Source organism: Balaenoptera borealis, assembly GCF_965194805.1.
Source record: "Balaenoptera borealis genome assembly, chromosome: 15".
Classification (NCBI taxonomy): Eukaryota; Metazoa; Chordata; class Mammalia; order Artiodactyla; family Balaenopteridae; genus Balaenoptera; species Balaenoptera borealis.
The window spans coordinates 89857431-89879224 of NC_138871.1; the positions used below are offsets into that span (position 1 = coordinate 89857431).

The 21794-nt window shown below is 56.7% G+C and overlaps 1 protein-coding gene across 5 annotated transcripts in view; it reads right to left on the reverse strand.

Annotated features, from left to right (window-relative positions):
* Positions 1-14876: 14876 nt before the first annotated feature.
* The window catches only part of COLEC11 (collectin subfamily member 11), a 36403-nt gene continuing 29485 nt past the window's right edge, over positions 14877-21794 (reverse strand). For 4 of the 5 annotated variants that reach the window (XM_082356942.1, XM_082356939.1, XM_082356940.1 and 1 more), the window contains exons 4-7: positions 21414-21485; positions 18892-18945; positions 15910-16005; positions 14877-15752 (exon numbers count right to left, since the gene is read on the reverse strand). In XM_082356942.1, the coding sequence (XP_082213068.1) occupies positions 15361-15752; positions 15910-16005; positions 18892-18945; positions 21414-21485 (614 nt within the window). In that variant the 3' untranslated portion in view covers positions 14877-15360. The remainder of the gene's footprint in view (positions 15753-15909; positions 16006-18891; positions 18946-21413; positions 21486-21794) is intronic. The other variant, XM_082356941.1, reaches the window with a different exon arrangement.

Sequence of the window (21794 nt, forward strand, 5' to 3'; positions counted from 1 at the left end):
ACACACACCGCACACACCACACACACCCCACAAACACACACACCCCACACACACCACACACCACAGACACACACACACCCCACACACACCCCACACACACACCCACACACACACACCACACACACACCACACACCACACTCACACACCGACACACACACACACCACACACACACACCATACACACACCCACACACACACACACCACACACACACACCATACACACACACACACACACCACACACACACACCACACACACACACCACACACACACCACACACACACACACACACCACACACCACACACAGAGCCACCACCACCATTTTTTTTTAATTTATTATTTATTTTTATTTTTTGCCTGCGTTGGGTCTTCGTTGCGTGTGCGGGCTTCTCGTTGCGGTGGCTTCTCTTGTTGCGGAGCACCGGCTCTAGGCGCGCGGGCTTCAACAGTTGCGGCACGCGGGCTTCAGTAGCTCTGGCTCGCGGCCCCTAGAGCACAGGCTTCAGTAGTTGTGGCTCGCGGGCTCTAGAGCGCAGGCTCAGTAGTTGTGGCGCACGCGCCTCAGTAGTTGTGGCACATGGGCTTAGTTGCTCCACGGCACGTGGGATCTTCCTGGACCAGGGATCGAACCCGTGTCCCCTGCATTGGCAGGCGGATTCTTAACCACTGCACCACCGGGGAAGTCCCATCACCACCTTTAATTCCAAACGACGGGCAACACTAACCCGCCAGGGAGACACACACCCTCACATCAGCTGATCAAGCGTCTTCTTTCTGGAGCCTCCCTACGATGCTCTGGGGCAGCCGTCAGAGCTCAGACACCTGTTCTGCTCAGCTCTGCCGGCCTCTCCGAGGCAATGGGGGCTCAGAGGCGCAGGGCAAGGCCGGGCCAGGAGGTGGGCCCGTCCCAGACTCGGTGGGTCACTCAGACGCCCCCAACCGTGACAGCTCAGTACCTGTCCTGTATCCAGTACAAAACCCACAGGGCCAGGCCAGTCATGCACACTCGACAAAGACTTGTATTTCTTTTTCTTAACTAATTACAGAACATTTGAGGTACCCATAGTTTCAAAAAGGCTCGACTTTGTTTCTCAGTCAGTTGCAGTGAGCTTGAGATGCCCCAGGACAGAGCATCCAAATATTTGCCTGAGTCAGGGATGTAGTGTTACTGGCTCAGTACCCCATTGGATGGGAGAAGCAGGTGTCATGGCAACACAGGCGATACCACATGGGCGGGCATCGTTCTACCTCCCTGCCACCCAGAGAGCAGTGGGGGTGGAGGGCATCTTTTGCATCTTTGCTGTCTTTTATCTTTTTCTTTGATGTGCCTGGGACTACACCAAACAGTCCTTGTGACATGCGTGGACCAAAGGCTGCAGATTCAAGGGAGAAAGAGATCAGGGGAAAAAAAGGCATTTCACACTTTTTTTCAAGATATTGGTATCACTGGTTCAGGTTTTTCTACTCCCACCCCCCGAAAACTGCCACTCCATTTAGACAATAAAACTCTTCAGTTCAGCAGTTTTTTTAAAAAAAAGATCATTCCCTAACACAACATTGTTAATCAACTATGCTCCAGTATAAAATAAAAATCAAAAAAAAAGAACACTCCCTTCTGGAAATGAATGTTTCCATTTGGAAAATAAACGAATTAAAAGCCCTTCTTGGGTCCACGTTAGCGTAGCAGTGCCCTCTATAGCTGACATGTAAAGCAGGCATAACCTTTCCCGTGTCGTCTGTGTGTTACAGGCAATGTCCGGGGCCAACACGCAGGGCCATTTAACGTGGCCTGTTTCTCAGATGGGCTGAACATGCTTTCCTCAAGCTCATGAAAATACATATACAGATAAATATATTCATCAAAGAGCACCTGAAAAACAGGTGGAAATTTCTTTCCAAGGCTAACCTTTGTTTTTCCTAATGGCCTCTGGCATTTGGAAACACCTATTTTAATGGGCAGAATGAACTTGGTTTGGGGCAGAAATTCCCCATAGCATCTTTCTGGGCCTTCCCTGGAGCTGACGTCTGCTCTCTCCCCGAGCCTGCAAGCTTCACTAGAACGGAGGCATCACAAAGGGACCTTGCAGCTACTCCAAGATCTAATGCTTTATCATTCTCATTTATCATATGATGTATCATTTATCATTCTCATGGCAAAGCTCCATTAGCAGTTAAGAGCCCGCTTACTCAAGTGTGTTTAAAACGTGTTACAATGAGATAAAAGAAAAACAAACAGACCTTTGTGAAATACTGTAGAGGAGCCAGGATAGAGGTAAAGGTCAAAGGAGAATTAAACTCCTAACCCGATTTAATAGACAAAGCGGTGGCAGAGGTGGGGGGATGTGAAATCCAGCCACCATTTTCTCTTCGGCCAGTCACACCTTCTTCTACTACCCTGTGTTTAGACAAAGCATGCAGACCTTTAAATAGAGACCCTCAGTCCCGGGTACTGAACGCACAAGGTTTAATGCTGCTGAAGTGTCTACATGCTCCATGGTTGAGCTAAGATGGTAACCATTTGTCATTTAAACCATTTAAGTTTAAAGCTGATGAAATTTAAAATTCAGTGCTCAGAAGCCAGGTAGGTACTGAACAGCCAGAAGAGAGATTTCCATCGCTAGAGAAAGTTCTAGTCAAGGTGCAGGTGTGTGGATGCAAAGCGTATCTGTGCACGTTAGAGGAGCGCGTTCGTTGTTTTTATCCCTTTTTATGAAGGACCTTGGACGCAATATCCATTTTCAGTAATAGTCTCGGAAGGCTTTAACAACCTCCCATCAGTGTAGGAAAGCCTCAGCAGTACTGCAAGGCCATCTACTTGGCTTCCTACCATTGGAGAACTGCTACACGCCAGGCACGGTGCTCAGACGACGATACAGGCTCTCTAATTCCCACGGCCTCCTTACAAGTTGGCCGTGACTGTCCCCACATTCCCCACGGAAACCACACTCATCCAGCCCAGCTCGGTCCAGACCAGGAGAGTGAGCTCAAACCGTCCTCTGCAGCCTCCAAATCCAATGCTCATCCACCGCCAGGGGCTGTCGGATTCGCTCTGTTAAGGGCCGGGCTGCAAATACTTCTGGGTCAAAATACTTCTGGCCTCGGGACTTCCCTAGTGGTCCAGCGGGTAAGACTCCGGGCTCCCAATGCAGGGGTCCAGGGTTCGATCCCTGGTCGGGGAACTAGATCCTGCACGCATGCTGCAACTGAGAGTCCACAGGCCACTGCTAAGACCCAGCACAGCCTAAATAAATAAAAATAAATCTCTAAAAAAAAAAATACTTCTGGCCTCACAGGCCATACGGCCTCTTGCACAAAAGCAGCTGTACACAATATCAATGGTAAAATGCAGTTGTGTCCCAGTGAAAGTATGTGGACACTGAAATTTGATTTCATATCATTTTAATGTGTCGGGAAATAGTCTTCTTTTGATCTTTTCCAGCCACTTAAAAGTGTAAAATCTATTCTTAGCTCTCAGACTGTATAAAAAAGCGACAGGCTGGATTCGGCCCTCGGGCATAGTTTCCCGGTCTTACTGTACATCACACAAAAGCTTTAAAAATCATCAGTAGGATGTCAGCTAGTGCTGGCCTGTCACCACCTTCCATCCACTGTATATTTGCTGCCCACCATCTGCTTCCTGAGAACTCTGTAAGGACCAAAGACCAAAGGCAGATAAGAGCCAGTCCTGGGGACTTCCCTGGTGGCGCAGTGGTTAAGAATCCGCCTGCCAACGAAGGGCACGGGTTCCAGCCCTGGTCCAGGAACTTCCCACATACTGAGCCTGCACTCTAGAGCCCGTGAGCCACAACTACTGAGCCCATGTGCCACAACCACTGAAGCCCGCGTGCCTAGAGCCCGTGCTCCGCCACAAGAGAAGCCACGGCAATGAGAAGCCCGTGCGCTGCAACAAAGAGTAGCCCCCGCTCGCCGCAACTAGAGAAAGCCTGAGGTCAGCAACGAAGACCGAATGCAGCCCAAAATAAATAAATTAATTAAAAAAAAAAAAAGACCCCGTCCTCGTTCTCCAAGGGCCCCCACAAGGGAGAGACACGCAGCAGACATGAGCCAGTGGCAGGGATGCAGGAACAGCAGAGCTCCGAGGTCGTGGCCGTCCTGCAGGGATGCGCTGGGGGCAGGAGGGGAACGGTCCGCTTTGCCCCCTCGCAGACAGCGTGAAGGGCGGGCCAAAGACCAGGCTGGAGCAGGAGAGCATCCTGGAGGAATCCCAGGAGGACATGGCGAGTGCCCGAGAGGCGCTCGTTCAGAAACGCTTAGGAAGCGGCTGGAGGAGGCGGACAGGGAGGAGCCAGAGGCCTGCGTGACCGACGTGAGGGGCGGGGCGGAGGGGGCGGAGGGGGCGGAGGGGGCGGAGGGGGCGGAGGGGGCGGAGGGGGCGGAGGGGGCGGAGGGGGCGGGGCGAGGGGGCGGAGGGGGCGGGGCGAGGGGGCGGAGGGGGCGGGGCGAGGGGGCGGAGGGGGCGGGGCGTGGGGCGGGGCGGCGGAGGGCCGGACACAAGGCGCGGGAGTGAGACGTCTGCGAGCAAAGCCTTCAAAGGGCAGGCTCGGCCCAGAGTCAGTAACTGAAACCAGAGGAGGATGAGAGGGTCCACAGAGAGGCGCTCGGGGCCCAGGCTCCAGACCTGGGAGCACCAGCCTTAGAGATGGTCTTGGAGGTGGTAGGGGCCGGCGGGGGCGGGGGGCAGGGGGGAGGAGCTCAGCGGGAGGCCAGGGCGGGCAGGTCTCTGCGGAGACAGCCCAGGTCTCCATCCTGCCCAGGGGCCAAGCTGCGGGGCCCGGCGGGCTAACCTTCCTCCGCTGTATGCGGGGTTTCTCGTGAGGATATCGTGCAGGATGTGAACGTCTTGGAAAGTGTTCAGAGAGGGCGTGGGGTCCCGGGGGGTGACAGGGCCCCAGGTGGCCCAGCGCGGGGCCGCAGTGCCTTAGGGAGTGAATGAGGATGACCCCACTCCTGTGCCTTCTGTGACCCCGACATCTAAGTCCCCCAGGACAGGGTGCCCCGTGGACGAGCGAGTTCTCGGCTCCCGAGAGGGCGGCCAGCGGACGGTGAGGCCCCTGGGTGGTCCTCAGAAGCCCTCCTCCCCACCTGGGCCGGGCGAGCCGTGTCATTGTTCACGCAGATGCCTTCCGCCCCGCGGCTTTGGGCCCGTCCTCCTTCCCCGAGCTTCCCTCTCCTGGGTCACCCCTCCTGGGGGCATATGATGAGGACCCCACCCACATGAGAGCCTCAGCCGCAATCTGAACGCAGGTGCCCGGAACCCGCACCCCGGCCTCATTCCAGTTCTGGAAGGCCAGCGCTTGACCTCCCAGCCCTGCTCATCCCCTGCCCCCTTCCTGGATGAGCACGAGGCCTCTCCCAGCCCCACCTCCTGAGCTGGCGGTCAGCACAGCCCCGGCCAAGCGGCTCGCCAAGGGGCCTCTGCCACCTTCTCACCTGGGAGGGTGACCTCACCTCGCCTTTACCGTCTGGGAAACAGACGCAGCCGGCAGGCGGCGTGAGAGCATCGCTCGAGGGCTGTGTCTTGGCTTCACGGCCATGGGCGTCAGGATGGCCACATGGCCCATGTCCGTGCACCGGGCCATGACCTGGCTCTGGGATGTTCCAAGACCCCAGCCGATGGTCTGATTATTTCTCCACACGGAAAAGAGTCTGGAGAAAGTCGGGGGTGTGAGCTGAGGCCAGAGGGCCTCTCTGCTGCACAGACAACTCCCAAATCGTTCACACCCTTGGGAGGTGCCGTGTGGGAAGAAAAGACCTTACAGGAAAAAAGGGACCAATTATACAAAGCTGTGGAGCCGCAGGGCCTGGAGGGCCAGGGGCCCTGGTGACTGGGCACCCCTTCACCCCTGTTTCCACTGTGACAGAGAGCCTGGCCCCTCAGGTCCCCGAGCTCTCGGGAAGGTGCGACTCACATGGGGCCCACAGACCAGGCTTCGGTCTCCCGACTGCACCCCAGATATACAAATATTTACTTACAATTATACGTGGGATTAGTTTCTTTCCTATTTATTAGGTTAAAAAAAAAACAGTCGGGGCTTCCCTGGTGGCGCAGTGGTTGGGAATCTGCCTGCCAATGCAGGGGACACGGGTTCGAGCCCTGGTCTGGGAAGATCCCACATGCCACGGAACAACTAGGCCCGTGAGCCACAACTACTGAGCCTGCGCGTCTGGAGCCTGTGCTCCGCAACAAGAGAGGCCGCGATAGTGAGAGGCCCGCGCACCGCGATGAAGAGTGGCCCCCGCTCGCTGCAACTAGAGAAAGCCCTCGCACAGAAACGAAGACCCAACACAGACAAAATTAAATATTAATTAATTAATTAATTTTTAAAAAAAACTTTATTAAAAAAAAAAACACGAGCCAGGTCATGTTCTGCCCCCCACACACCCACTGCAGAGACCGTCCCGTCCGGAGCCAGGGAACCAGAACCTGAGGCGCCTGTGTGCCTCCCTTGTGGTCCGTGCACAGCCTCTGAGAAGGCCTGCTGGCCAGGACCCCATGATGGCAGCGGCTCGAGGGTGCAGTTGTTCTCCACTTGGTCGGTTTCTCTGAATCACCTCCTGGGCTTTTGAAACCTCAGGTCCTGGCTGCACCCCAGACAGATGAAGTAGAATCGACAGCGTGGAATGGACTGATGGAGAGCCAGGCTGAGGGTCTCTAACTCTGCCCAACTCCGTCATTTTCCAGGTGAGAAGCCTGCAGTGCCTGGTGCCCACTTCTCCAAAGTGGCAGAGCCAGGCAGGGTGTTCTCTCTGCACCATCTCACAGCTTCTGGCAGAAGGAAGGCTCTGGAAATTTCCCCCAGCAGCTTTGGAGGCTGAAAGCATTGCCCTCTGAGAAGCATTGGTCAAGGAGCCAGCGAGGGGGCGTCGCCCCTGTTCTCAGCTCACTGGGTGGCGGCCACACGTACATCCTCAGAGCAGGTCACTCCTGCAGCCCTGCCACCTCCCGCCGTGGACCTAGAGCTCAGCCTCAGCCCCAAAGCCGGAGGAAACGCTCCAGGAACTCTAAAGAATAATGCATTCTTTTAATCATGCATTTATTTGTTTTCCTTTTAAAAAGTTCCATATTTGCACAAAATGAGAGAAGAAAATACACCACCTACTCCTGAGACCACCCCCCGGACACAGGCAGGACGGCATCTTCCCCCCACAAGGATCTCATCCGTCCGTCCCGCCCACGGGCCTCAGGCACCCCGTCATCAGTCTGTGTAGCTCATCAGCCATCCATTTCCAGAGCATCTCCTAATGGCCAGCTGTGTACCACTGGGCACGGAGGACGAAAATCTAAACTGACCCACCTGCCTTCAAAGACAGAACGCTGGGAGAAGAGTGGGCAGGATGAGGTGGGCGGAGCTGGAGGGTGGGAGGGGGCAGAGAGGTCCTCTGGAGGGGGGCTGCTGTGTGGGCATTGAGGGAACAAACGTGAGGCCGGCTGAGATTCCCCAGTAACAGACGGGGGTGCTGCATCTTCTCTGGAGATGCAAACACAGTGCCCGGGGACTCTGTACTGGTGTCCAGTCAGACTTTGCCCATATGCAGACTCCCTAGTTGATTGGGTCTGAGTTCAATAAGGGGACCCATAAACACACACTTCCTAACTGCAAGGAATGAGTCCAGGAGGAGAGAGAAGCCAGGGCACACCAATGATCCCAATAACAAAGACATGCACGGAGGCCTGGGTGTCGGCACAGCCCGTCCGCCCTGTGGCGGGCAGAAGGCCCCCCAGCAATGTTGCTCCCTAGCCCCGGAAACCTGTGCCTGTGTCACCTTCCACGGCAAGGAGAGTTTGCAGCTGTGACCAAGGTTATAGACCCTATGAGAGGGAGGCAGTTCTGGCTGATCCAGGTGGGTTTAGTCTAATCACCTGCGGTGTCTCAGGGAAGCCAGTGCTCTGCCCTCAGTGGGGGGTCCACAGCTCTGGGACCCAGGGGCTGCGGGCTCAGCAAACTCTCTGCTCACGGCCCCCACCATCTCTACTGATGGCACAGCCAGGTCTGTAGGGAAACGGGGAGGAGCCCCCAGACCCGACCACCCGCTCAGACCACCTATGGCATCTACTTCTAAATCTGTCTAAATCTGGAATCCCTTACTAGTTCATTTTAAAGTAGCTTTTAGGGGCTTCCCTGGTGGTGCAGTGGTTAAAAATCTGTCTGCCAATGCGGGGGACACGGGTTCGATCCCTGGTCCAGGAAGATCCCACATGCCGCGGAGCAACTAAGCCTGTGCGCCACAACTACTGAGCCTGCGCTCTAGAGCCCGCAAGCCACAACTACTGAGCCCACGTGCCACAGCTACTGAAGCCCGTGCACTCTAGAGCCCGTGCTCTGCAACAAGAGAAGGCACGGCAATGAGAAGCCCGCGCACCACAACGAAGAGTAGCCCCCACTCACCACAACTAGAGAAAGCCCACGCACAGAAACGAAGACCCAACACAGCCAAGAATAAAAAAAATAAATAAATTTATTTTTAAAAATAAAATAAAATTAGCTTTTAAATAATTCTAGGCAAAGAGCAAGATCCCCTCTAAAAGGGGCTGTGACTGAGGCCAGGCTGTGATGTTTAATGAATATGCTAAAGCTTTTCATGCAAACTGCAACTTGGTCATCAGAAACGAGGAGCATTATAATGGGTTATTCCAATGCAGTGAGGCCATTATTCTCTCTTGGTGGAAAAAGCATAATCTTGACGTTTCACACAGTCAAAAGCTGTTTTCCTTTGGGATTTGCCTTAACATAGGAAGGTGCAACGGGGTGAGTCTAAGAAATGTGGGAGGATGGTCTTCCTTTGAGGAAGCCAGGCTGTCCTGCCAATTCCCATTCAAGAGCAGTGGCTTTTGTCATCACTGTGATGAGTCCTAATAAAAAAGCCTCTGAAAAAAAAAAAAAAAGCCTCTGGGCAAAAGGGTGAGACAGTGAAATAAAAGAAGTTTATTCAAGTGTGGGACAAAACTAGAGTGCGTATAAGTAGCGATGTGGAGGAGCCCAAGGTCAGCACTGAGATCCCTGGTGGACGTGCTTGGGGATTTGTTCAAGTTTCCCTCGGACGTGTGGCTCTTCTTTGGGACAAAGTTTCATTTCACCTGTGGGCTTAGTTCTTTAGTGTTTTTGTACAGACCAAAGTGACTTAAACCCCAGCAGAGCAGGACCAGAGCCCAGAGCCACTCAGCACACTCGGGCTGTTCCCAGCTCCGCAAACACCGTTCCCGGCGTTCAGCCACCCCCAACACCAAACGTCTGCGGAGATCCGTCCCACCCTCACCTCTCAAAGGGGTCAAACGCTTGCTGTGCTGATAAATTCCTCTCTGTCGCCCTGTTCTTTCTGCAATAACAACTTTAAAATAGCAAGTAGTTTATAAACAGCCCTCCAAGCTCACCAGGAGTCCTGACGTTCAGTGTTCAGAATCGGGTTTCTTGCTTCCCACTAGCCAGCCAAGGTCCCATGGTGCTCAGGTGCCAGCAGGAGAAAGTTTACAGGGGCCCGAGCTGGGGAGTCAGAGTTTCCCGGGGACGGGCCTCACCTGTGTGATGTCACAAGGGCTGCGGGGAGCTGGAGCTCCAAGCTGAGCGGCCCCTCCCTGGAGAAGCCAAGGGCGCCCCTGCGAGACCTCTGTGCGAGGCCAAGGCAGACCTGGGCCCCCCGCTGTCGCTGACCGTGCCACTGTCCGCCTCCCATCCCTAACAGCAACCTGGCCTGAAGCCCCTCCTCCCTGGTTCCCGGGTCCCCTGGGCTTTGTCTCTAGGAGGCCTCCGTGAGAGCATGTGTTCAGCACACCCAGCAGTGGTTCCCAGCAGAGAAGAGAGCCTGGGGGACTCAGAGTGGGAAGGACCCTCAGCCGGGAAAGTGCAGACGCACACAGAGCTTCCAGGGGGGTTAAAGGGGCTCGTGGACCTTGAGAAAGCACACCTGTGCCTCGTGGTGCAAGAAAGACACGTGTCCCAGCCCTGGGAGCCTGGGGTCTGGGGAAGGGCTTCCGGTGAGACGGGGACAGCTGAGCACCTGCCTGACACATGTGGTCACACCTGACACACGTGGCCACACCTGATACACGAGGGGCACAGGTGATCACACTCATCATCACACCACCCTGCAGAGCGGTGTTATCACAGATGGAGAAACTGAGGCCCAAGGTTATCCCAGGGAGCCTAAGTCGTAAGCGGCTGAACCGAGCAGGGATTCAGGGCACCAAGTGTGCCGGAGCGAGGGAGCCCCTGATGCCTGGAGGGGTTTCCTGCCTCGGGAACCCCTCCCACTTTCCTTCCCGGGTTCTCTTCACCGGGTCTTGGCCTGCCCTGCTCCCCCCTGCACCCCAGTCCTCCGGGATGAAACCAAACCGTCGGGAGAGGCTGCCCCCATCCCCCTCCAGAACCTGCCTGGCCCTCCCCCATTCGGCTCCCACTGGACCCTCTGGTCTCAGGGGGCACATGTCTCCCCTTCCAGATGAAATTCTTAAGAACAAAACTCGTCCTGTGCTTCTTAATGTAGTAGATTGTGTTTCAATAAATTAACGATGTGATTCTATCCTGATATTTCCTGTCACCCACGGCCTCTCCCGAGGCGGCAGCCACAGTGCTCGGGGCCACTGCTTCCAGTGGGTCCAGACAGCAGGAGGGCCTTGTCGTCCTCTGCTTCTCTGAGTCCAGGCCCGGCATGGGGAACAGCCACGGAAGGATGCTCAGAGTAGCAAAGGCTGCCCGGCCCTCACGTCCACGCCTGGAGCCCGACTCCAAAGGGCTGATGTGCATCAAATCACCTGTGGACCACACTTTGAGAGTAATGTTCTACAAGCTGTACTGTCTGATATGCAGCCATGAGCTATTTAAAATTAAATTAAAATGTAAGTGAATTTAAGTTCAATGAAATGTAAAATGTACACGCTCTGTCTCACTGGCTAAATTTCACGTGCCCAGTGGCCCCGCACAAATTCAGAGCCTTTCCATCACTGTAGAACATTTTGCCGGACCACTCAGCGGGCTCAGAAAAAGGAGCACGCAGAGCGGTGGTCCCGGCGCAGCAGCCCCGAGTCCGCTCTGAGGCCGTTCCCGGGGCTTCGGAAAGGCCTTAAATGGTCCCGTCTTAGTCCTGTCAGGATACAGAGGATTTCTGGTGAGAAGGGCTGGGCCACGCAGAGGCATCTGCAGGATAAGTTTAGAGCCACCATCCATGTGCCCAGGTTTCCCAGGAGACGAGAGAGCGATCATGCATCCTGCATCAATGGGAGGTGCTGGCTACAGTGGGTGGGCTCTTCTGGACGCTCCGCCGCCCCTGTAGCCACAAGAAAAACTGCCCAGCTGCTGACCTCTGGAATCACAGTTCATGGGTAACACAGAGTTACTGTTTAAAGTCCCTAAGTTTGGGGTGGTTTAAGCTACCTGATATGGTCTGCTTGGGATACCCCCATCCTTGTGAAGTGTCCCACCATCAACACTGCAAACTGCAAGCTTTCCCAGCCTTCTTCATATCCAGGGCGCAGACACATACAAAGCCACTGTGTGTGGAATGTTCTCTGTGTGGTGCCTCTGGATCTGTGCAGTGCACAACCTGGGCAGACACACATAATTGGCCTGGAGATCTAGGTTCCCGAACAGACTGGATCCCACTGCTGAACGCGGAGCTCGGCGCGGGCGTGCAGGGCAGTTGCTCCTGTCTGCAGCCGGCTTCCGGCAGAGGGACCCTGCAGGCCCTGCACGGTGTATGGGCTTCTCCCTTCCGTGTAGCACCCAAGACGTTCTCCAGTCTTCCCAAAATTCCTTTCAACTGCCAAAAAGCTTTCAACAAATTCCCTTTCTGCTTAAATTAGCCAGACTCCGATTTTCTTGTTTACAGCTAAGAAACGCCACCTGCCCTTGGTTCTGATCTGCTAGATTAAACTGGGTTACCCCTGGTGACCACTCCTGGGCCCTCGCCTGCCACCCGCCCCCAAGGAAGCAGGTGGGCGCGCCGTCCAGACCCCCAGGGCGGCAGACGCGGAAGCCGTTTGTCAAGTCTGGGTGAGACAGGAACGGACAGACAGAGGCTGCCCCGGGGACAAGAAGGCGGAGAGCCGCGGGTCCCCCGCCCGAGAGGATCCACCCTCTTGCCATTCTCGTTGCAGCCCCCCGAGACCCCGCTCGGCGCCCCGTGCTGCAGGGGCACCGGGACCAGGGCGAGGAGTGGAAGCTCATGCTAGAGCTCGCCGTGACCCCTACGGTCAGACGACCAATGCTTTTCCCGACTCCTCTTTGTTTGTCACGTCTCCATGGCTGCCGCCACCTGGGGTCACACTCAACCCTCCATGAGAAGCCACACGGAGCACGGCTGAGTGTTCCCTGAAGGGTCTGGCACTGCTGGGTCTTGGGGGGCCCTCCTCCCCTCCCTGCTGCCCTTTGTCCCTTTGTTCTTCTGCATCTGTCTCCCTTCTCCGTTTCTGACTGATCCCCACTCTCTCAATTACCTCTCTCTCACACACAAACACACACATACACACGCGCGCGCGCGCACACACACACACACACACAGGAACCCCCAGAGCCTCAGTGCGGCGGGCAGCCTAGGGGGACCCTGACCACTGCAGCATCGCCTCGCGGTGCACGTCCCCCCGCGGCCGCTGGGTGGCAGTGTGGACGCGCGGCTGCGCCGCCGCCGCCCATCCTCTCCGCCCACGCTGCACCGGGGGCTCAGAGAGCGGCCCGCGCACCAGCTTTCCGGTCACGCCTCGATGCAGCACCTAATAAATCCCGGTTCTCCCTTCAACCAGACCGCCTCCCTCCTGCGCTGCAAATCAGGGGCTGCGGCCCACCCCGCGGGCCCTTCCTGCCGAGCTGGGGGATTCAATTAGCGGCTGTGCGTCTGGCTTCCTGCCGGCTGCGCCTGTCCTATCGAATTCGCTTTGAAACCGTCACCGCCCTGTAGAGGTGTGTGACCCGGGCGCAGACAAAGGCCGGCGTGCTTTCCTGCGCTTCGTGCTGGCACAGAGCCTCGGAGGAGGGCTCAGCGGAGGCGGCGACAGGAGGGGACGTGGATCGGCTCCCTGGTTTCACCTGAGAGCCGAGGCGACACGAGGGCACAGAAGTGGCCCCATCCCAACTCCTCCCCCACGAGCGAGGAACCCAGACCCAGGGAGGCGCCGGCTTGCCCTGGGCTGCACTTGACCCCCCGGTGAAGAGCCCGGGGGGGGGGGCGGGGCACCCCTGACCGACCCTAGAACCAGGGCAGTTCTGTCCAGGTGACTGAGGACAGTCGCATGGGCCGAGGCCGTCGTGGCGATGCTGGAGAAGCTCCGGCTTCAGGACGCCCTGCCCAACCGCAGTCACCACCTGGTCAGGTCCCTTGCACAGGCCCCCGGGACTGGATCTGTCTGTCCTGTGAGGGGCAGGCACCCGGGCCAGCTCAAGGTCATGGGCCCTGGGCTGTGGGCAGGGCTGCCTGGCTGGCCCGCAGGCCCGTGGGTGCAGCGGGGGTCCCGCAGATCCCCGGAGCAGAGCCGCTGCCTCGGCCCCTGCGGCACCTACAGCAACAGCACCGGGGCCTGAGCTCCAGTCCGCAGGGCACAAAGGACCAGCCCCTGGGGAGGAAGCCGGCACCTTTACCGCGCTGGGCTCTCACCGCGCCTGCCTGCCGGTCACCCCAGCAGCTCTAGGCAGACCCTCCCCTTCCTCCAAAGCACTTGCTACACAAACATCCTGCAGGCGCGGTCAGCCAGGCCCGCTCCCAAGACACGCAGACACACGAGAGGCCCTGGAGGGCTGTTTCCCCAGAGCCCCCTTCTGGCTCCCAGCCCCAGCTGTTTGCCTTTGTGTGTGCGTGTCTGCCTGTTTTCTTTGAAAAATGAAGATGTTTATTATTTTTTACTGGGGATTCTGATGTACAAAAGGAAGAACCATGGGTGACTGGCAGGCAGCTTCGGGAATGGCCCCCAGCGGTCCCGTCTCCAGGAGTCCCCTCCCCAAGTGCAGGCTGGACCTGGGGACAGGCTTCTGAGACCAGAACGCACAGTGATGAGGGGGGTCGCTTTCCAGGATGGGCGCACGCTCCCGCCACAGAACTAATCCTATTCTACGTTATATTTGAAGCCACACGAATCCCCACTCTTATTATCATTACTCGCTGAGGTAACCAAACAGAATGACTTAATGCAGGACTCTACTTCCTATTCTATACACTAATCGGATCCCTCCCATTACTAGTAGCACTAACATATTTGCAGAGCACAACAGGATCCTTAAACTTCCTACTATTACAATACTGAGCTCAACCACTGCCCGCTTCCTGATCCAACACCCTCATGTGACTAGCCTGTATAATGGCCTTTTTAGTAAAAATACCCCTCTACGGACTACACCTCTGACTACCCGAGGCACACGTAGAAGCCCCTGTCGCAGGCTCCGTAGTCCTTGCAGCCGTACTACTAACACTCGGGGGCTACGGCATGCTACGGATCACATCCATGCTCAAACCCTTGACGGAACACATAGCATACCCCTTCCTCATACTCTCCCTATGAGGAATAATCATAACTAGCTCTGTCTGTCTACGTCAAACAGACCTAAAATCACTTATTGTGTACTCCTCAGTCAGCCACATACACTGCTCTGAGGCGGCCAGCGGTCCTTGGGGAGGTGCCCAGGGCAGAGGTGCCCGGCAAGGAAACCAGGCCTCGATCCAGCCACCCGTGTGGCGCTGAATCCCACCAGCAACCTCACGGTCGAGCATGGCTGGTGAGACAGAGCCCCGCCAAGCTCTGGGTGAAGTCCTGCCCCACAGGACCTGCGGGGACACTGATGCTTTGTCGCGAGTCGCTGTTTGGGGGTGACCATGATACAGGAATAGATAACGAATACTGCTGGAGAAGACATTGAGAGAACAGGAAGACACCACACATTCAGTTGTCAAGTTCGGAGCATTTACTTTTCTTTTTCCTGAAATCTGGGTTTGCAGCAAAGCAAAATTGTTTCTACTTTACAGAAGCATTGATCTAAGCTAAGAGGATTCTTTTCCATATAGAAATTAAAAGGAAGGTAGTCATCTAAGACCTCACTACCACTGTTTGTACTTAACTGTTGTAACATTTAAAGATCTCGTTTCATACTTTGCACAAAGCCAAGAGCAATTCTGAGTAATAATTACATAACGAACATTTTGTCTACACTACAAATAATAAAACTTTAGTTCTTCAGAAATAATACCCAGAAACACTTTTTTTTTCCTCTTTTTCGCCTAAGCATGCACCATTCTCTAAGATCCAGAAAAGGAGCCTTTACCGGGGCCCCCGCACTCCTGCTTGGGGACCACGCGGCGGGCAGAGCCTCCCGCCCGCGGTGGCAGCCGGCAGCCGCCCGCTGACCCCGGAGCAGCGGGGCCCCCGCTACACGTGCTCCTTGTCGAACTCACAGAGGAAGGGCATGGTGAGGTGGCAGGCCACGTCGTTCCAGCCCCCGGAGGCCTCCAGTTCCACGCAGTCCTCCTCGTCGTAGGCGTTGTTGGGCTCCCCGCTGCGCCACTTGCTGAAGGTCTGCATGGGCGAGCGGTCCGCGTAGACGAAGGCGCCCTCCCGCTCCAGGTCGTTGATGCCGATGAAGACGCGGGCCAGGCCGGCCTGCGCCACGTAGGCGGCCAGCAGCCCGTTGGCGGCCTCGTCCTTGGGCATGCCCAGCGTGCCGCCCCGGCCCTGGCAGGCCAGCTGTGCGTCCACGTACCGCTTCTCCTCCTTCACCAGCAGGTAGATCTTCTGCTCCGTCTCGCGCACGCCGGCGACGGCTGCGGGGACGGGGCTGGAGGGTGAGCGCTCGCGGGTCCCGGGCAAGCCCGGGGCGCCAGCCCAGCACGCGTGCCCGGGGAGCAGACCCAGGGCCGCTCTGCCTCCGGGCGGGGGGCGGGGGGACACGGGAGCAGGGACGCCCCGAGAAGCACGTACCGTGTTTGATGAACTTCAGCTCCGCTGTGATCTGGGCGACCTGGTTGTCCGTCTCCCCGACGGCCTTCCTCAGCTGGCCGCACTCACACGGGATGCCTGCGGAGACCGCGCCCGGCGTGTGATGGGACCGACCCAGAGGCGGGCTCAGAGAAGGAGGGGACACCCCCTCCCCAACATGCTAAGGGATTCAACAGACACGAAGGCCTTGGAGGAGACCACGCCCGGCGTGTGATGGGACCGACCCAGAGGCGGGCTCAGAGAAGGAGGGGGTACCCCCTCCCCAACATGCTAAGGGATTCAACAGACACGAAGGCCTTGGAGGAGACCACGCCCGGCGTGTGATGGGACCGACCCAGAGGCGGGCTCAGAGAAGGAGGGGGTACCCCCTCCCCAACATGCTAAGGGATTCAACAGACACGAAGGCCTTGGAGGAGACCACACCCGGCGTGTGATGGGACTGACCCAGAGGGGGGCTCAGAGAAGGAGGGGGTACCCCTCCCCAGGATGCTAGGTGATTCAACAGACACGAAGGCCTTGGAGGAGACCGCGCCCGGCGTGTGATGGGACCGACCCAGAGGCGGGCTCAGAGAAGGAGGGGGTACCCCCTCCCCAACATGCTAAGGGATTCAACAGACACGAAGGCCTTGGAGGAGACCACGCCCGGCGTGTGATGGGACTGACCCAGAGGCGGGCTCAGAGAAGGAGGGGGTACCCCCTCCCCAACATGCTAAGGGATTCAACAGACACGAAGGCCTTGGAGGAGACCACGCCCGGCGTGTGATGGGACTGACCCAGAGGCGGGCTCAGAGAGGAGGGGGCACCACCTCCCCAACATGCTAAGGGATTCAACAGACACGAAGGCCTTGGAGGAGACCACGCCCGGCGTGTGATGGGACTGACCCAGAGGGGGCCTCAGAGAAGGAGGGGGTACCCCCTCCCCAGGATGCTAAGGGATTCAACAGACACGAAGGCCTTGGAGGAGACCACGCCCGGCGTGTGATGGGACCGACCCAGAGGCGGGCTCAGAGAAGGAGGGGGTACCCCCTCCCCAGGATGCTAAGGGATTCAACAGACACGAAGGCCTTGGAGGAGACCGCGCCCGGCACGTGATGGGAGTGACCCAGAGGCGGGCTCAGAGAAGGAGGGGGCACCACCTCCCCAACATGCTAGGTGATTCAACAGACACGAAGGCCTCGGAGCTGCAATGGAGACTTCAGACTTGATCCTAAAGGGCAAGGAGCAGCGGAAGGGTTTTCACAGGGGCGCCAAGGTCGGATTCACGTTTCACAAGCTTGCTCTGGTCGCCGTAGGAGGAAATCAGTGGCGGGATGGCGGCGAGACGGGGGGGCGAGAGCAGGGGGCTAGGACAGTCGCCTCGGGGAGACTGCGGGCAGTGACGGCGCAGGAGAGACGACAAGACGTTTGAGGCCGGTGGTGGGGCTGGACCCGTGGGTTGATGCTCAGTCACCCGGCGTGGCCGCCCTGCCTCAGCTTAGGTGCTTCCTCCTGGGCCCTCGGGGGGCCCTGACCTTCCTGCCGCGAAGAGCCGCGCGTGCGCAGGAACCTTCTCAGAGTGCCACGCGGCCGTCACAGCGTTTGGGGGGCCCGTCGCCCACGGTGGCGCTGCTGGCTTCGGCTTCTGCACCGGACCAGGAGGGGCCGCCGCCTCCCGCGCACGCTCTGCTCTGGCTCTGTGAGCACAGGAGCAGGACCTCTCGCCTCTTCCGGAGAAACTCCATCGTGCGAAGCTCTCCACCTGCCTTTCCAGTCTGGACACACTCTTTGGTGTTGGCCCGTCTTGCAAAATCTCAGCTCCCTCTACCACTTAGAACCCAAACACTCCCCAACACGCGGGCACCTGGAACGATGCTGGTGTGATTGGGTTTTTTTTTTTTTTTTTTAATGGAACTTTTTCTGAGATACACGTTGTCTTTGAGTTCGCCGAGGTCTGAGGCACTGATGTTTGCTGGAGAGATGGAACCGGCATCAACCTGACAGGTCCCCTCAGCTCACAGGAAGGGCCTACCCAAGGGGCTCAGACACTGTATCTTCCCCCTCAATCTAGTATCTGTGAAGTGTCTCCTGTGGTCACACGTGGTGGGGACGAGGACCAGAAGGTCCAGACCCATTAGGATGGCGTTTCAGTAACGGGGCTGAGAGGCCACAAGAGCCTGAGTGATGGTGGCGGGAACAGGACACAAACAGACCTGGGGGACAGTCCGGCGGGGGATGGGGGACACTGCGCATAGACAGCCTGAACCTGGCGGGGACAGGGGTTGAGTGACATCACGGTGGAGGTGCGTGCTGGGCAGGTGGGCGGGGGGCAGGTGCAGCCGAACCCGGGGGAGCAGGGGTGGGGTTGGAGCGGGGAGCAGGCTGTGCCACATGGAGAAAGAAGAAAGGGCAGCAGGCAGAGCTCCTCTGAGAAGAGAGGAAGAAGCGGGGCAACAGGGCGGCAGGCAGGGAGGACGGGGGCTGCCCGTGGCCCGGTCTCCTGGCACCAGGGAGGGACGGCCGGCAGGGAAGTCAGTTAAGTCCACTGAGCTGGGCCGGGGTCCGCGGTGACAGAAGGGTCGTGGGGAGTCGGCTGCAAGGACACCCAGAATGAGGAACGTGAACCAGAAAGTACGGGCGCGCTTCTCAGAGAAGCTGGTGGTCAGGAGAAGGGGGTCCTGACGCTCCCAGAGACGCAGTAGGAAAGGAGGAAAGTGCGCTTTAGGACGCGTGTATCTAAGCCGGATCGTGATGAGGTATGATAATACACAGTGGGTGCGCAGACCACAGCCCTGAACGGGAATGAAGACATTCAGGTAGCAGGAAAGCAAATATTGAAATAGTCCACAGGAGGGTGTGATACACGAGGAAGGCGTGTCAGTTACACGCGCTTTTTCCAGCCTCTTAAATTTTATGTCATGATTTATACTTTTTAAAAGTGCAATTTTAACACATTTCTAAAAAATCCTTGGACCCTTTATGCCATACCTGGTTCTCCATTAGGGCCAGGGGGTCCTATGTCACCAGAATCTCCTTTTTCACCTGGAAAAGAGAAGCAAGACCAAAGTCACGAAGCAGGGGTGGGGCGTGTCCCCTGAGTTCAAAACGTCCAGGTAACAATGTTCTTTCTTCCATGTGCGGTGCCCTGCGCTTTCTCCCAGACCCTCCTTCTGCGGTGAACTGTAGGCAGGAATGGTCTGAGGACGACTGACTCTTCAGGCTCTGTTTATGTGACGTGGAACATCCACATGTCACGGGACTTCAGAGATTACCAGATGAGCATCCTTTAAGTCAATTCTGGAAAACCCAGCCTGTTTCCTAGAACACGCTGTCATCTCGGAAATCCTTAACACCCAGCGCCAGGTCTCTCCACGTCCCACATCACAGCAAGAAAATTCAGGTAGAACAGGTAACGTCAGAGACGGATGGACCTTAGAGGTTACCTCATCCAAACAGAGTCAAGATGAGATCGGTCCTCCCTGTGCCTCTCTGAGAGGCAGCAAGGTGTCCCAGGGGCACAGCCACCAGGACACCTGGGCGCCCGCCTTCTGTGGACAGACAGACGACTCAGCCACTCTGCCCCTCCGTTTCTTCCAACTTATGAAACAAAGGGATAGGAGAAAATCGTGGCAACAAAGCTTTCTAGCTGCTCTAAAATCAGACAATGGATATTTATTTTAAAATCACAGGAAGATTCCTACAGCACTACCTTTCTTCCCCCTGAGAGAACTTAAGCTTCTCAGCTGACCTGGGACAGTGAAGGGGCAGCGACTTCTACATCCTTGGAGAGTCATGTTCCGTTTGATGGGGATGGAGAGAGCTCGGCAGTCTCCATCCAAGTGATTCCTTTTTTTTCTTTTATCAACATCAGGAGTTTGAAAATGACTCAAGGATCATCTTGACAAGGACCCAGGATGGCAGTCTCAGAGATGGAGCAGATCAGGTGAGCTAAGCCCAGCAAGGGCCTTCTTGGCAAGTTGCCCCCTGGTGAGACTCTGACATTTACCCAGAGCACATGCTGTATGTTAAAAGCACACACATCCCTACTTGTAGCCAGTAATACCACTGCGTCCTTCACAGCAGCTAAAAGGCGGAAACAACCCCAGTGGCCATCAGCAGATGAAGGGATAAATAAAATGTGGTCCATCCATGCAACAGAATATATTATCCAGCCTTATAAAGGAAGGAAATTCTGACACCTGCTACAACATAGATGAACCTTGGAAACATTATACCAAGTGAAATAAGACACAAAAGGACAAATACTGTATGATTCCATTTATATGAAATATCTAAACAGGCAAGTTCATAGAGACAGAAAGCAGATTAGAGGCTGCTAGGGGCTGCAGGGGTGTGGGGCGTTATTCCCTCATGAGGACAGAGTCTCTCTCTGGGGGAATGAAAACATTTTGGAAATGTATAGCGGTGGTGGTTCTACAACATTGCAATCGTGCTTAGTGTCACTGAATTGTACACTGAAAATAGTTAAAGTGACAAATTTTATGTTACAAATATTTTACCACAATTTTTTTAAGCTTTTCAAAGCACCCGCATCCCTCTCTACATCATGCATATCGATCTGTGTGCTCTGTAATGAATCCACGGGGCAGGTGTTTCCCACGGATTTGCCGGGAGGAGACACGCAGCTCGCCAAGTTGGCCCCACCCTTCGTCTCGGTCCTGGCTGAGGGACCCTTCCCACCAGGGACGGGCTGGGCCTGGGGAGGTCCGTGCCATGTATCAGAACTGACCACCTGGACCCACTCACAGCTCAAAGCCCCAGGCAGGGGGATGGGGCACAGGACTGCGGGCTCCGCGCTGGGCAGAGCAGATGACAGCCAAACTCCCTCCCAGACCCAAGCCCCCCAGCCTCTGTCTCCTGCTGCCAGCACCCATGACAGGACCTGGGGGAGCCCTTCACGGGGCTGGGGGCCCTCGCCTCCTTCACCCCGAGCCTTCTGGGGTCCAGCACAGGCGCAGGACAAGCCAGGGGCTCAGAAAACGTTTGCTGACTGAGTGCAGAATGGGGGGCAGGGGGCGCGGAAGAGCCGGGAGATGCTGAGCGACCCCTGAACTGCCCTGGGGACAGTCTCCCGAGCTGCCCACCCTCCAGGGTGGTGCAGGTCAAACGGGGTCGCGTGGGCACCGGCGCTGCCTCCACGCCGCTGTCACCCTCCTGCCCGCCGTGCTCTCGGGGAGCCACCCCCCAGCCTCAGAGGGTCTGAGTCACCCGAGCTGCGGGTGGACGGACAGCGTGTCGGGAGCCCGGTCCTTCCGCTGCTGGACTGGGGCTCCTGATTCTCCCCCAGGCAGCACGGGAACCCCGAGGGGCAGGGAGCGCCCCCCCCACCTGCTGGCACCCAGTCAAGTCCGATCAATCCCAGAACGCAAACGCTGGCACAGAGCTTATCGTGCATAAAGCGCACAAAATAAACACGACCACCAGCTGCTCTTTACGCGCCCGGGCGGTGAGCCTGCAAGGGGACGTGAGCGGAGGTGTGCCGGAAGTACCTTTAGAACCAATGGGACCAATCTTTCCATGGCGCCCCACGCCGCCTTTCTGTCCTTTGTCACCCACGTCTCCTGTGGAAAGCAATGAGATCACAGTTGGTCGAGGCACAGGTAATGAGTACACCTCCTGTGTATCACCCCACGTGAACATGCACGCACACACACACACACACACAAGGAGACCGAACACGTTACAACTCTTGTTTAACCTCTCCAAGGTCGGGTATCCGACTGACCCCAGAAGGTTCTACATGTCACCTGCTGATGTATTTCCCAAAGGAAGACACACCTCCCCTAAAGTCACACACACTGCAGAACAGAGGAGGCCATGCGGTACATCCCCATGTCCTCAACCCAACCAAGCGCCTTAGACTGAGCACT